A 15,199-nucleotide genomic window follows, 5' to 3' on the forward strand; every position below is an offset into this window, starting at 1 on the left:
TCCAGCACTGACGAAGGACCTCGTGTAAAGGTTGGAGAAGTGATCAGGTCTGCAGGAATCCCATCATTGCCAGAAGCTTTCCCAAGGCAGCGGAGGTTTGAAATCTGAGTTTTCCCTCTCCTTCAAGGAGAATATTAAATCAAACAATTAAAGCATACGAGGTGGTGGGAACTAACTTACACCAGAGGGCTGAGAATTTTACTGTAACTAGCAGCAAAAGAAAAATTTAGCAAGGAGGAAGAAAGTGACTGTAAGAAACTAACACCAAATGTCAAAACAGAGGTTTATTTAAATAAATAGAGAGCAGCTGGACCTTTGGTAGGTAATAATGGCGAATTAATAACAGGAAAGTTAAATATATACACTTTGTATTGGTCATTGTCAGAAGACACTGCAAATACAATGGATAATGGTTAATTGGGCCATTGGTTAATCAGGACAGCTGCTTTGCTAGGACAACTCTTAAAGAATCGAGAAAATAGCCGGATTCCCTTTGTTTATTTGGGGCATTATGCCACTTGTTGGGACAGAAGACTGTTGCTGAACAATTTCTAACTAGCGACAGTCACATGCATCTGTGTGACCGTTAGACACTACATCATGCCTAGAGTGAACAGTTTTTAAAATCACATCAATTGTGTGTGTTGAGTTCAAAAAAGTGATTTTTTTAAAATCGCTAATAATTGGCAAGAAATAAGCAGCAAGACAATTCAGAACTGTTTTGCTTACTACAATTTCGAGCATTCAGGCTTAGAGATGCCAGAAACACTCGGGAGTGCAAAGTGAAACGATTTTGTTACTTCAACAAGTTAGAAACTACAAAGAATTTGAAGGTATCGACAATCATCTTGAAGGTTACAACAAAAAGGAAGATTTGGAGAATGCAATTGTCAAAAGCATTGTATAAAGACTGTCCATTATCTGCACTAGATGTCTGCGCTGATTTTGTTAATTTACAGTAAATCAAAAGAATACTGGATGAATTTCCTCCATCGATAACTCAACTATTTCCTTCGTCAATTACTAAACTTATGCACAGTTTTATAGTATTGTAAACTATTTCCAGGAAACTTCAGCTAATTGGACCAAAATGTATTGGTCCCAAAGTGTCCCAGTTAACCTGAATCCACTGTATTCAATGTTTCAGACAGCGTGAAAGAATTTAAAACAATTACCATCACATGAGAAAACAGAAAAACAAAAAGGCCTACAGGCAGACAAGTTGCTAGGATTTGATGGCTGGCAGTGAAATTTTTTAAGGAAGCAGCTATTGAGATAGTTAGAACCATTGGTTGAAGAGTTTCCAAACTTCAGAGTTAGAATGTACCAGTGAATTGGGAAACAACAAATGCCACTATCTTGTTCAAGAGAAGGGCAAAAGCCAGCCTATAACTACAGGTCTGTTAGTTTAACAATTGTTGTTAGTAAGCTGCTAGATCTATAATTAATAAACTGTTCATTCGTTATGTTACGCCCGTGGCCCCCTCCTTTTTGAGAATCGCAAGATCACTATTAAGTCAGTTCAGGAGACCCAGGAAATGAGAGAGAGACATGCAGAATCCACAAAGAGTTTGGAATGTGTCCTGGCCTCCGAAAGGCAGAACCATTGATAACGGCTATTGTCTCTTGGAGACGGAATTGTGTATTGAATACTGTACAATGCATCAAAGCCCCAGGCAATGAACGGGGGGGGGGGGGGGGGGGGTTGGTGGAGGGATTGCATCATCCCAACCTGATTGACATCTGAGACCCTGTGAGTCAGGATAAAAGAGGGTCTGGGGAACAGCCCCTTCAGACGCACCAGAAGAAGTGCTAGAACTCCTGTAACAGCGTAATAACGAAAGCCGGTGGAAAAGCCCACGTGCGTCCTTTTCCATTTGCATCGGAATTGGTGGGCCTTTACCACAGAAGCACGGGTTTAGCTAACCACAAAGGGGAAATCAGTCCCCAACGACTCTCGAAGGATTGACATCATAAAAGGAATGGGCAAGTTAAACCTCCGTCTTTCTCTCCAACCAAAAAGCTGCAGCTTGAATGAACTTGAGTGACGTTTATATTTCCATCGGACAGTACATTATCCCCTAAACAACGATAGAGCTATTTCTTATTGATTATTATTATACCTGCACTTTTAGATTTAGTATTGATGACGTATATTATCTGTATGTTTGCATTGATATTATTTTTGTGTATTTTTATCAATAAATACTGTTAAAAATAATACCATCAGACTTCAATGGACCTCTCTATCTTTGCTGGTAAGTGACCCAGTTACGGGGTACGTTAACAGTTAAGCGCTGCGTCACATGAAGGCAATTACAGTATGGTATTTCCATGACCGCAATTGTTACTGGCAAATTTTTCCACAGAAGCAGCTTGCCATTGCCTTCATCTAGGACATGTCGTTACAAAATGGGTGACCTGGCCATTATCAATACTCTTCAGAGATTGTATGCCTGGCATCAGTGGTCACATAACCAGGAATTGTGCTATGTACCAGCAGCTCGTACAAACACCCACCTCCCGTTTGAACAATTTACTTGAGGACTTCAAAGGGAAAGGACAGCCCGCAGATAGAGTATACTTAGATTTACAGAATACATTTACAAATAAAAGCTGGTACACCAGAAATCACATTACATGGGAAGGAACGGCTGCAGAGACTCATAAGTTATTGAACAGAAGCCAGTCAAAATAAATGGGTCTATTTCAGACTGAACAAACATGTAACAGGTGTAATAAAATTACTAACTCTACATATAAACGTTAAAATCCCTATCAGAATAATTCTGATGGGGACAGATAAAACATCATTATGCTTATGACCTCTGTCAAAATAGATAGAAATCCAGCCATATAAAATTTAGCTCACTTTAACAGCCAAGGATTAGCAACCAAAATCATACCTGAAATTTGGATGTGGGACAATGGTTGGGCAGGTGCCATCAATCACTCCTCTTTCACCAATAGTCAAGACTCCTCCAGGCTCCAAAAGAGCATTCAGACGATCAAGCACAGAAGGGCTGGTTTAAAAAGTATAGCACATAACCAGCAGCATTTTAATACATTTTAAATTAGTCATCACTTGTATGCAACTTCTGGTAATCCCACTACAGTTAAATTTACAGAATTTCCCATAACTGTCATATTGAGTAGTTTCATACCATCACAAGGATACATAATTCTGCCAGCATTTTAACAAAGTACCTACTTTACATTAAGCTGCAGAATTCATTTGAATCCCAATTTTATTAAAATGTGGAACTCAAGAGTATAGAAAATTGCAGATCTTACCTGCAGAAATTAACATTGTCCAGCAGCAGCCAATCACCTGAAATCAAAGCCTGTACAAGCATCCCATCGACCCATTCAAAAGTGCCACGCTTTTCACCATTCAAAAACTGACTATGTAAGTAATTGAATTGCTGGAATTCTGCAATGAGTTCTTCAAATTCTGAAAAAGACAAGAAACAAAAAATATTTCTGAGAAAGGTACTGAAAAGCATGGAAACAAAGCTATTAAAATATACTGAACTAGCAATCAATTTACCCAGTGAAAAATTAAGTCTGAAGATTACAACTAAAGCTTTCATCTATCAGTATCCCATGAGTTACTAAAATATAGCATATTGTGATGCTCTTGGGGGGGGGGGGGGGGGGGGGCATGGTCGACGGCCTGCCTCTGCATTTGAAATGACTAGCACTGTTTATTATTCTTGTGTTAAAGTGCTTTTGTGGAATTATGGGGGAAAAGTTCATTTATTGCTACATTTTAGCTTCGGTTATACAGTTATTCGGTTGTGTATTTGTGGGTCACCCTAACTGTAACCAGTGTGTGATGGTCACTTCTCCCATCTGTGAGAGACTGGTGGGGTTCACTCTCCAGGTCACAGTGCCCAGTTTGTTTTGTGTCTATCACAATAAAACAGTAGTTGAGTTAACAAGCTTCCTCATGTGTCATTATGAACTAAATGTTTGACACAATATTTTAACAGGGCCATGTCTATGTACCCTCTAAAATACACAATATATCTTTTCAAGGTTTGTAGTTGGAAAACATGAAATCATTCAGCCAGAGTTTAACAGATATAGAGGCGGAAGTAGGAAAGCAATCTATAGCATACCTCAAAATGAGCTGCAATCACAGCAATTGAGCATTTTTTAAAAATCAGTTTTCCATATTTAATTTTACTTTGTCCTCTGAACCTACTTGGTTTTTTTTAAAAAAAAGTTATGAACATTGAATTCTGCAGAATTTAAAATCACACTGCTAAATTTAAAAATAATCGTTCAGTAACATGTACCTGATGACGAGAATGTATTCAATTTGTTGTTGCACTGGTGAAGAACAGTGAGCAAATTCTCCAGTTTGTTCACTGCCTCAGAGGAAATGCCAGATCTATGATCCTTGTCAAGAGACTGAGAATGGCTGTTCAGGAACGAATTCCAGAGTTTGAGAAGATTACTGCCATCATGGAAAGAGTCCAGAGAGAGGAGAACATTCTTGGTGACAGCAAGGACAAAAGCCTTCACCTTCCCAATTAAACTTTGCCAGGGACGTAATATATCAACCTGCAAGCATAATGACAACATTAAAATTTCCTACTCCTATATCATCACAAGTGAAACATCAGTTTTAATCACTGTGACATTTTGATTCACAACTTTGATGCTCAATCTGAATATAAACAGAAATAATGGGTTAAACAAGAGCGGCTACCAAGATTTAAAATCAGCTTTCTGGCAAAGGTGCACTTGGTAAATGGGAGGTCTTCAAAAGTGAAATCCTGAGCGTACAAAGTGTGTATGTTCCAGTAAGAATAAAAGGGAAAGATAACAGGTTGAGGGAACTTTGGTTTCCAAGAGATATTGAGGACCTGGTTAAGAAAAATAAAAGGTGCACAGCAGGTTTTGGCAGGAAGGAACAAATGAGGTACTTATTGAGATTAAAAAATGCTGGAGACTACCTAAAAAATGAACCAGCAGGGCTAAAACTTACTTCTTACTTCAGTGGTGGACAAGTTGTTGGAGAAGATCTTGGGCTGAAATGGGTAACACAAGGAGGCATAGTTTTAAGGTGCTTGGAAATGGGTACAAGGAGATGTCAGAGCTAAGTTTTTCCACACAGAGCGTTGGAGCGCGGAATGTATTGCCAGCAACTGTGGCAGAGGCGGATACAATAGGGTCTTTTAAGAATCTTTTAGACAGGTACATGGAACTTAGAAAAATAGAGGGCTATTCAGTGGGGAAATTCAAGGCAGCTTTGCAAGTAGGTTACATGGTCAGTGCAACACAGTGGGCTGAAGTGCCTGGAATGTGCTATAGATTTCTATGTTCTATGTAAAAGAAGGCATGTACTAGCCCTAGCAGACAAGGTGAAGGAGAATCCTAAGGGATTCTACAGATATGTTAAAAGCAAAATGATTGCAAGGGACAAAATCAGTGCTCTAGAAGATCAGAATTGGAATCTATGCATGGAGTCAAGAGATGGGGGAAATCTTAAGTGCATTTTTTGCATCTATATTTACTCGGAAGATGGACACAGTATATAGAAATGAGGCAAAGCAATAGCGAGACACAGACTCTATACGGATTACAGATGAGGAGGTGCTTGATGTCATGAGGTAAATTAGGGTGGTGAAATCTCCGGGGTCTGACAAGATGTTCCCTCAGACCCTTTAGGATGCTAGTACAGAATTGCTGGGGCCCTAGCAGAGATGTTTAAATCATCCTTAGCAAAGGTGAGGTATCGGACACTTGGAGGATAGTCAATGTTGTTCCTCCGTTTCTGAAAAGCTCTTAAAAATAAATAAACCAGGAAATTATAGGCCAGTGAGCCTAACATCAGTAGTGGGAAAGTTATTAGAAGATATTCTAAAGGATCAAATGTATGAGCATCTGGATAGACAGGAACTGAGTAGGAAGAGTCAGCACAGCTTTGTGCATGGTAGGTCATGTCTAACCAAACTTGTACTTTTTTTCCAAGGAAGTTACCAGGAAAGTTGATGAAGCTAAGGCAGTGGATGCTGTCTACATGGACCTTAGTAAGACATCTGACAAGGTCCCACATGGGAAGTTGGTCAAGAAGGTTGTCATTCAGTATGAGATAGTAAATTAGATTAGACATTGGATTTGTAGGAAAAGTCAGACAGCCAGAGTGTGGCAGTAGATGGCTGCCTCTCTGACTGGAGGCCTGTGACTAGTGGAGTGTGCAGGGATCAGTGCAGGGTCTGTTGTTGTTTGTCATCTATATCAATGATCTGGATGATCATGTGGTTAAATCAATCAGCAAATATGAAGACGACACTTAGACTGGAGCTGTGGTGAACAGCGAGGAAAGAATACCAGAGCTTGAAGCAGGATCTGGACCAGCTGGAAAAATAGCCTGAAAAATGGCAGATGGAATTTAATTAAGTGACAGATGGCATTCAACCCAGATAAGTGTGAAGTGGTACATTTTGGTAAATCAAATACGATGGCAAAATACAGTACTAATAGTAAGACTCCTGGCAGTGTGGAGGATCAGAGGGATCTTGGGGTCCAAGTCCATAAGACACTCAAAACCGCTGCGCAGGGTGACTGTGTAGTTAAGAAGGCATATGGTATATTGGCCTTCATCAACCGTGGGATTGACTTCAAGAGCCGAGAGATAATGTTACAACTATCCAGGACCCTGGTCAGGCCCTACTTGGAGTCCTGTGCTCAGTTCTGGTCATCTCACTACAGGAAGGGTGTGGAAACTATAGAAAGGGTGCAAAGAAGATTTACAAGGATGTTGGCTGGATTAGGGAGCATGCCTTATAGGTTGAGTGAACTCGGCCTCTTCTCCTTGGAGCGACGGAGAATGAGAGGTGACCTGATAGAGGTGTATAAGATGAGAGGCATTGATCGTGTGGATAGTCAGAAGCTTTTTCCCAGGGCTGAAATGGCTAGCATGAAAGGGCACAGTTTGGAGGTGCTTGGAAGTAGGTATAGGAGATGTCAGGGGTAAGTTTTCCTTTAAAAACGCAGAGTAGTGAGCGCACAGAACGGGCTGCCAGCAACCGTGGTGGAGATGGATACAATAGCATCTTTTAAGAGACTCCTGGATAGGTACATGGAGCTTAGAAAAGTAGAGGGCTATGGGTAACCCGAGGTAATTTTTAAAGTAAGTACATATTCAGTACAGCATTGTGGGCTGAAGGGCTTGTATTGTGCTGGAGGTTTTCTATGTTTCTACAAGTGTGAGGTGTTGCACTTCAGAAGGACCAATCAGGGTAAGTCGTACATGGTGAATGGTATGGCACTGAGGAGTGTGGTAGAACAAAGGAATCTGGGAATACAGGCCCATAATTCATTGAAAGTGGTGTCACAGGTAGATAGTGTCATAACAAAAGCTTTTGGCACATTGGTTTTCCTAAACAAGGTACTTGAGTACAGAAGATGGGATGTTATGTTGAAGTTGCATAACATGTTGGTGAGACTTCATTTAGAGTATTGTGTGCAATTTAAATCAACAATTGTCCTGTAATTATTATCTACAGTGAGCAACACTGTAACCAAAACCAGATGACGATAACATCACTAGATGTCTCAAATCATTCTTGGTGAGAAATAACCTGACAGAGTTACAGCAGACAAAATGGAAGAACTGGGGAACCGCAACAAGTTAGTTTGCTACCAATGTGAAATTCAAAGTCAAAATGCAGGGAAACAATGCCAGCAATAACCTCAAAATTTGGGACTTTGACATTGCAAATGCTTTCTAGTGAGATCCAAACTTCAAGGGAATACATTGGCAACTCGATAAAAGCTGAACAAATCTGCCAAAATACTTTGCTTAATTTCATGTTAACTCACCTGCTCAAATCCACCAAGTAGTTCTGTGGTGTCCATAGCACTGTTCATTGCCATAACCTTTAAATTTTGGCCCATCAGAAGAGCGAGAAGCTGGATTAGGCTGGTTTTCCCACTGGCAGCTGGACCTACCAAAATTGTCATCCAGTTCATCTGAACACACTTCATAACTGACTCCAGTGGTTGAAGTGAATGGTGAAGAATCGACAGTCGTTTGCTCGACATAGGAACACTGACTGCATGACGTGAAAGGATAGAATAACCAACCTACAAAAGGAGAATAGCAATGATTCAGTACAAATTGTCAACAAGTTTTTATTTTTACAAATGCATAAATGTTTTTACTTCATCAAACTGAAATTCTAAATGACACACCTGAAACTGCTGTGGGGTGATATGGAATTTTCTGGACTGGGAATAGGGATACAACTGATTGGCATCACCATTTGAGAATATTCTTTCAAATACAGCAAACATCTTGGAATAAATAAAATGTACAAATTAGTGGAGAATACAAGCTCTTTCATGTCACCAAATTACTGCTTGCGTCTCATGAAAGTGCCTTGTAAGCTTAGCACCGCTATTTGTGAATGAAATTACATTGTCTTCTGTCAGAACTTCATCTGAGAACTGTGGAAGAGACAATTACCTGTCATTCCCTGTAATCAGAAAAAATTCAAGAAAGTAAACTGTATGAACTTTTGATCAGACATATATTTACCATGTGTGCTTCAGTATGAGTAAAATGACAGCCCCTGGCCGAAAAAGGTTGGGAAGAACAATAAGGGAGGAGTATCAGCCATGATTAGGGGCTATTCAACTACAAGCTTCAAATTAACAACTGCAACTTTGTACACAAATGACAAAGGAACATATTAATTCGATCCATGCTGGGGTATAAACACTGCATGGTCTAAGTACATGTGTTGGTCAGTCTGCAGCTCCACTCAGCTCCACTCATTCAGGTGTAACATCCTTTCAGCTATCATCAAATACACGCCTTATCCAATTTGAACACGATGTGCAACTGCAATCACCATTATGAATCAAAAATGAAACCTCTGCACTCGATATTAGGGATTAAATGCATTAAAAATGCAACACACTCCAACATATTCATTTCTTCACACTGAAATAATTAAACGTAATACTCATCAAAAGGGTTAAATAGAAGAAAAAATAATTAGAGGCTGTGCTCTGATTCCCAAGTTTGAATCCATAAAGTGATCAAATAATGACAAAAGTGAAAAGTCACCACCTTAGCTCCCAACTACAGAGTTCACACAATTCCCTAGGCAGGATTTACTGCAGAATTAACTGAAAATGAAAAAAGCAGATATTCTTACATTTCTCCTGTCTGCTTCAGTTCTCATTCGGTCTGCATATACCAAAGCAACATGCTGGCCTGGATCATAGTACCCTGCTGTTTGGTCTACTAACATTAATTGACACCACCGGAAGAGGTCACGTAGATTAAACTCCCATGGTCCTCCTTTTTGACCCCATTTTCTTTCTACTATTATTTCTTGGTTTACCTTTAATAAAGAGCAATTCAATTAATAACAAAAATTTTTCTAAACAATTTGTCATTCAAACATGATTTCTTCAAATAGAAAGAATCCTTTACCTTATGGCTAAAATTAACCATTTTACTGATAATATTTTTACCAATAGCAGGAAAGATCGTGTCAGCAATATATTCCATGTCTGTGACTGAAAGTTGATCCACATAAACCTACAATACAAAACCCAACATTAACCTCCAAGTACTTTGAACAGCGCACACAAAATAATGCAACAGCAGAAACATGTTCAGGTATATTTTCTGTTTTGCAATTAGTTAAAACTGGATAAAATTTTGCAAATATTGAAAATCATATTACTACTATTGACCAGAAACACTGCCCTAATCTTCAACTCCAAGCACCACATGTCATTTCAATATTTATTAAATACAACAACCAAACCGATAGTGTCAAGTATAGATGTTCCAGGTCAACCTTCACTAATCCGACACCATCGGGATGCCGAATTACAGAAGTATCACATTAAGCAATAGCTAACCACCTCATCGCACCTTTAAAAGATCATATAAATCAGTACGTTAGATAATAATGAAACAGAGATATTAAATGAATAGAAAGTGAAATTTTAATAAGCAATATATCGTACAGACACAGGGAAATAAAGGGTACAGGTAAATGTACAGGAATCAACTTAAATAGAACAGTTGAGCACTTCCACTTCTAAAGTGAGACATTTAATATACCTTCAGACAAAGTTACACGTTTGCAAGTGTGGGGTTGTCAGGATCATTAACATCTTCATCTTGAAAAATGAGTGAAGCATCAGGAACTGGTGCTGAAACTGGCACAAGTTTCTTCAAAAACTGTTGATGATGGTGGCAGCATATCTGGGTGAGCAGAAGCAGAAGTTGGAGAAAGAAGGTCTTCTATATGCCACATTTCACACGACCACAAGGCGGCTGGGGATCTGGCGCTGGGCTCTTCCCTCTTCACTCGCAGTTACTGAGGGAATCCTCATTAGTTTCTTTTCCTCTGCTTAGTAATATGCTTAAATTCAGCGGGTCACCATGCCTGATCTAAAGTCGTAGGCAGAAGAGAACAGAACACCAGCCGGGCGACACCAGAGAGCAGTATGCGACCGCCAGCAGGTGGGCGAGAAGGCGGACCGACCCAACGCTCGCCAGCTCCCCCACCACTGGCGGGTGAGATGGACGGGTGCTGGGTGGCCGCATTTCATGCAAATTATATCAATAAATGCAGGAAAACAAGTAGGAATCGCCTGTCTGTGCTTACAACAGCGTGACAACACATGAACAGATCTAGCGCAACCAAAACAATGCACAGCAGATTGGTATGGTGGCCCAGGAGATTTGAAATTACAGTTGCATGGAAAATTTAAAATCAGTGCCGGATTAGCGAAGGAACCAGATTACAGGTACTCAGATTAGTGAAGGTCAATTAAATTGAGGAACTCTCCTTGTTGAGACATACATTAAAGTTCAAGCAAGTTTCATATCTTGGCCAATCTGCAGTTTCAAAGAAAGGTTTAAAGAACTAAATATATATGATCACGTCGTTGCATATTCTCTGTAAAACTGCAAAATAAAACTAGTTCCTATATATCCCCCCATAACCAGAATAGCTGTAACTTTTAACATCCTAAAAACAACAGATTCTGCAAATGCTAGAAATTTTGAGCAACACACATAAAATTCAGAAGGAACTTAGCAAGTCAGACAGCATCTATGGGGCAGGGCAGGGGAGAATAAACAATCTGATGAAGGGTCTTAACCCAAAAATATCAATTGTTTATTCTTCTTCATAGATTCTGTCTGGCTTGCTGCGTTCCTCCAGCATTTTGTGTGACTTTCAACATCATTCCTGGACTTTACAACTTTATAGGATATTCTTTGGTTATGAAAGTTGTGTATAAATACATAAATGTTTCAATATTTTAGCTCATTTATGATTCTGATGAATAAGGCTTGCAGAAATCACAGAATTAACAAAAAATGTGAAAAGCAAGTTGCTCAAATCTTCCAAATTACATGTCAAATAACCAAATAATGGTTGCTTCAAATAGTCTTGATTCTTTTGAATTTTTGTAGAAATTTTTAAAATCAGATGCCCAGAAGGAAATAAGGATAATAGCTAAAATATTTCACAGAACAAATCACTTAATTGTTATACAGACTGCAGATCGCCATCCAAATTTAATCAATGGCAATCTTTCTCCTGTATTTGGTAAATGGCTGGGGAACACATTTCGTCCAAAACTATAAACTGCACTTAATTTTCTTGCCTCACCTGTGTAAATCTGTTGAGAAATGACTTGGGGAGTCCTTTCCTTCCACCTCCTTGTCGGTAAGGATTCTGACAGGCAAAGATCTTGGTCTTCTTATGTTGTACACTGAAGCTAAATCCCAGCTCAGGGATAAAAACCTCAGCACGATGGTCAAAACAAGCATTGAGTCCCTCCAGTACAGACTGAGAAGCCAAGTTTAACTGAGGAAAAAGATAATTCTAGTTACTTCATGTCTTTTGGAAGTTACAGGGAATGAGTAAGTTACTGAGTAACATTTTCCCAAGCACATATCTTATTCAAGAAATATTTATAAATTATAAACACTACATTGTCATCATTCTCTCTGCTTGATGCATCGTTGATTTGTTGACAAATTTTAACATTAGATCAAATGGCATCAATGTTTTAATTCCAAATATTCAAGCTTGGACATTACAGTTCCCAATCTTTCTGCATTCAGCAATGAGAGAACCCTAAACTGTAATCTCATGCAACAAAGACTTTACAATGACTACACCACATTTCTGGTGTGCCTTAGCTCTGAATGATCAACCAGCTTCCAAGGTATTTCACTGAATCAATCTACCAACAGAAGTCAATGTTTACATCTCTGAGAAGGGCATATAGCCAGTCCCATGTTGCACAAATGCTTGGGGTAAACCCAAGATTACACTGTATTTCCCTTCCAGCAAACATACACTTCCATAGTTTGACAACGGTCACATAAAAGGACTGCCTGTGATGATACCAAGACTACAAATGTGAATAAAATCTGGTGCATCTTTAAAAGTAAGGGCCTTGTAAAATCTGAGAAGTGTGTAGTAGGCCTCCGTTAGTCTCGATAGACCACGGATTTGCGCCTTGGAAAGTTCCCAGGGCGCAACCCTGGGCAAGGTTTTTTTGTATTATGGAAGACCAGCAGTTGTCCAAGCTGTAAGTCTCCCCTCTCCATGCCACTGATGTTGTCCAAGGGAAGGGCATTAGTACCCATACAGCTCTGCACCGGTGTCGTCACAGAGCAATGTGGTTAAGTGCCTTGCTCAAGGACACACAAGTAGCCTCAGCCAAGGCTCAAACAAGCAACCTTCAGATCACTAGACAAACACCTTAACCACTTGGCCACACGCCAACACTCTGAAAAGTGACTCCACTCTAGCAAATACCAGGCAAAATTCAGTCTCCTTTTTCTGCAAAGCCTGAAAGACATTCAGTGTAAACCACTGCTTTGATGCACAGAAACTAAACAACTGCTGGGCAATTATCTTTTTTAAAAAAAGCACATGATGCAGCCTGATCAGGCCTATCCCTCAACACCAGGGGCAGACTGCATGTACTCATATTTGATGTTTGTTACATAGGATCTACATGCAGCCATACAAAAGGTGGCCATCAGGATGAGGGTTGGACTGAATAAACTTCCATCTACTTTCCCTGCAATTTGAATTTTGCAGCCCTCTAGAGAAGATCCTTTTTCAGATCTGCAGATGGAATGGCTTGGGCTACTGTTGTAGATCAGAAGTAATTCATGGGTCACACATTCACAAACATCGACCACTCTGCACCTGATGACCACAACTAAAGAAGAATGCCATTCCCAGGTTCTCCTTCACCTTGACTATGCACTCCTCCCTGGCTCATTTGAGTAGTTTCAGTAACCAGAGTTGATAGCGAAGGGGAAAAAGGCTAGTCAGACCAGCTTCTATTACAATAGACTTTGACACCAGCAACCGGCAGGAATGATATGGCTGAGGGGCAGAAAATATTAGAAATATGAATTGTTCATTAGGTGACTCAATGCTTCTATTTCTGATATACGGGCCAACAGTCCTTTTAGTATCAAAATTTAGCAGGGGTTAAATTCCACATCCAAAGGCAACACGTATCCTATATGAAAAGGAATTAAAATGTCACTATTGCAGTGAATTTTAATGTGCAAGTGTAGTAAGCCTATAAAGTCACAGAAAGGAGATCAAAACAATTTATGAACAGTACCCACCTCATCTAAAACAATCCAATGTCCGGCCTTCAAAGCCCCAAGCAGAGGACCATCTCGCCAAGCAAACTCTCCACCTTTACCACCCTCAACGGGCAGGTCTGTCCCGAACAAATCAGTCACATCCTACAGGAACAGAAGACATGTTCAAAATTCAAAGCAACAGGACCTAGTTACATTTGAGCAATTAAATAATACAAGTGGTGCCTCTAAACAATATTTTCCATTTGAAAATTTTCACACATCAAGTCTCTTGCTCCAAATAGTAATCGACTTACTTACCACATTACCATTAGCTTGCAAATTGACCATCATGCTGCTACATCATAACTTCAACAATATTTAAAAATTCATTATGAATCTCTCAATAATCCCAAGATTTTCCACCTTCTTTGGCATAAACTTTAGATTTCTGCTGCTCAATGGAGCCTACATATGGCCCCTAATGCATTTCAACAGTGCTTAAAATCTTCATTTAACAGTAGATTTAGGTATGGTAAAAAATTACTAGCTGCAGATAGCTCAGTTGCTTTAACAGTAGTACTCTGACAAGTAGCAGAGGACTACACATGTGAAAGGGGAAGCTCCAATTATTAAGTGGGAAAAATAGCTTGATTTAAAGATTAGCTTTATTTGTCAAATGTGCATTGAAACATACAGGGAAATGCTTCACTTGCATCAACAAGCAACACAATCTGGGATGTGCTGGGGGCAGCCCACGCTGGGTCACATTCTTCCTGTGCTAACATAACACAGCCACAACTTACTAACCTGTATGTCTTTGGAATGTGGGAAGAAACCAGAGCACATGGAGGAAACCAAAGCTGTCATAGGGAGAACATACAAACCGCTTAAAGAAAGTGGCGGAAAGCTGAAGGGAGTGATAGGCAATAGATCAAGGATCTGATGACAGATTTCCAAGAGTTTTGAATGCATTTCAAGTCTTGGCTGCCACCTTCCAAAATGTCATCATTTCTAGAACTGCTCCCACAGATTGGAAGGTAGCAACACTTTGCCGTTGAACAAAGTGGAAAGCAGGGAACTATATACAAGACATCAGTTACAGAGGAATTTCTTAAATATATTTTTAATCTCTACATGGTAATAGGACACACTTTGAAAATAATACTGGGACTGGACATAGTCAACATGGGTTACAGGGCAATGTTTGACAGATCCACTGACAGCTTTCTGGGGGATGGGCATTGTTGGCAGTGAAGAGTGTGAAGAGATCTAAATAGCAGAGTAGATAAGCAGAATAGCAGATAGATAAGAACAGGAAGGCAGATTATTACCTGAACGGTGTAGAGTTAGGTAAGGGAGAAAAACAAAGAGATCTAGAAGTCCTTGTTCATCAGTCACTGAAGGTGAATGAACAAGTGCAGCAGGCAGTGAAGAAGGCTAATAGAATGTTGGCCTTTATTACAAAGGGAATTGAGTACAAGAGCAAGGAAATCCTTTTGCATTTGTACAGGGCCCTGGTGAGACCACACCTGGAGTACTGTGTACAGTTTTGGTCTCCAGGGTTAAGGAAGGACA

General features: G+C 39.8%; 1 protein-coding gene across 1 annotated transcript in view; it reads right to left on the reverse strand.

Moving 5' to 3' along the window:
* mdn1 (midasin AAA ATPase 1) overlaps positions 1-15,199 on the reverse strand; it is a 164,187-nt gene that overhangs the window by 98,207 nt on the left and 50,781 nt on the right. The window contains exons 37-45 of the mRNA XM_059982421.1: positions 13,664-13,786; positions 11,670-11,867; positions 9,464-9,571; positions 9,183-9,371; positions 8,212-8,313; positions 7,840-8,103; positions 4,305-4,572; positions 3,295-3,454; positions 2,907-3,023 (exon numbers count right to left, since the gene is read on the reverse strand). Coding sequence (XP_059838404.1) covers positions 2,907-3,023; positions 3,295-3,454; positions 4,305-4,572; positions 7,840-8,103; positions 8,212-8,313; positions 9,183-9,371; positions 9,464-9,571; positions 11,670-11,867; positions 13,664-13,786 — 1,529 coding nt within the window. The remainder of the gene's footprint in view (positions 1-2,906; positions 3,024-3,294; positions 3,455-4,304; positions 4,573-7,839; positions 8,104-8,211; positions 8,314-9,182; positions 9,372-9,463; positions 9,572-11,669; positions 11,868-13,663; positions 13,787-15,199) is intronic.

This window comes from Hypanus sabinus, chromosome 10 (genome assembly GCF_030144855.1).
Source record: "Hypanus sabinus isolate sHypSab1 chromosome 10, sHypSab1.hap1, whole genome shotgun sequence".
In the NCBI taxonomy this organism is placed as follows: domain Eukaryota; kingdom Metazoa; phylum Chordata; class Chondrichthyes; order Myliobatiformes; family Dasyatidae; genus Hypanus; species Hypanus sabinus.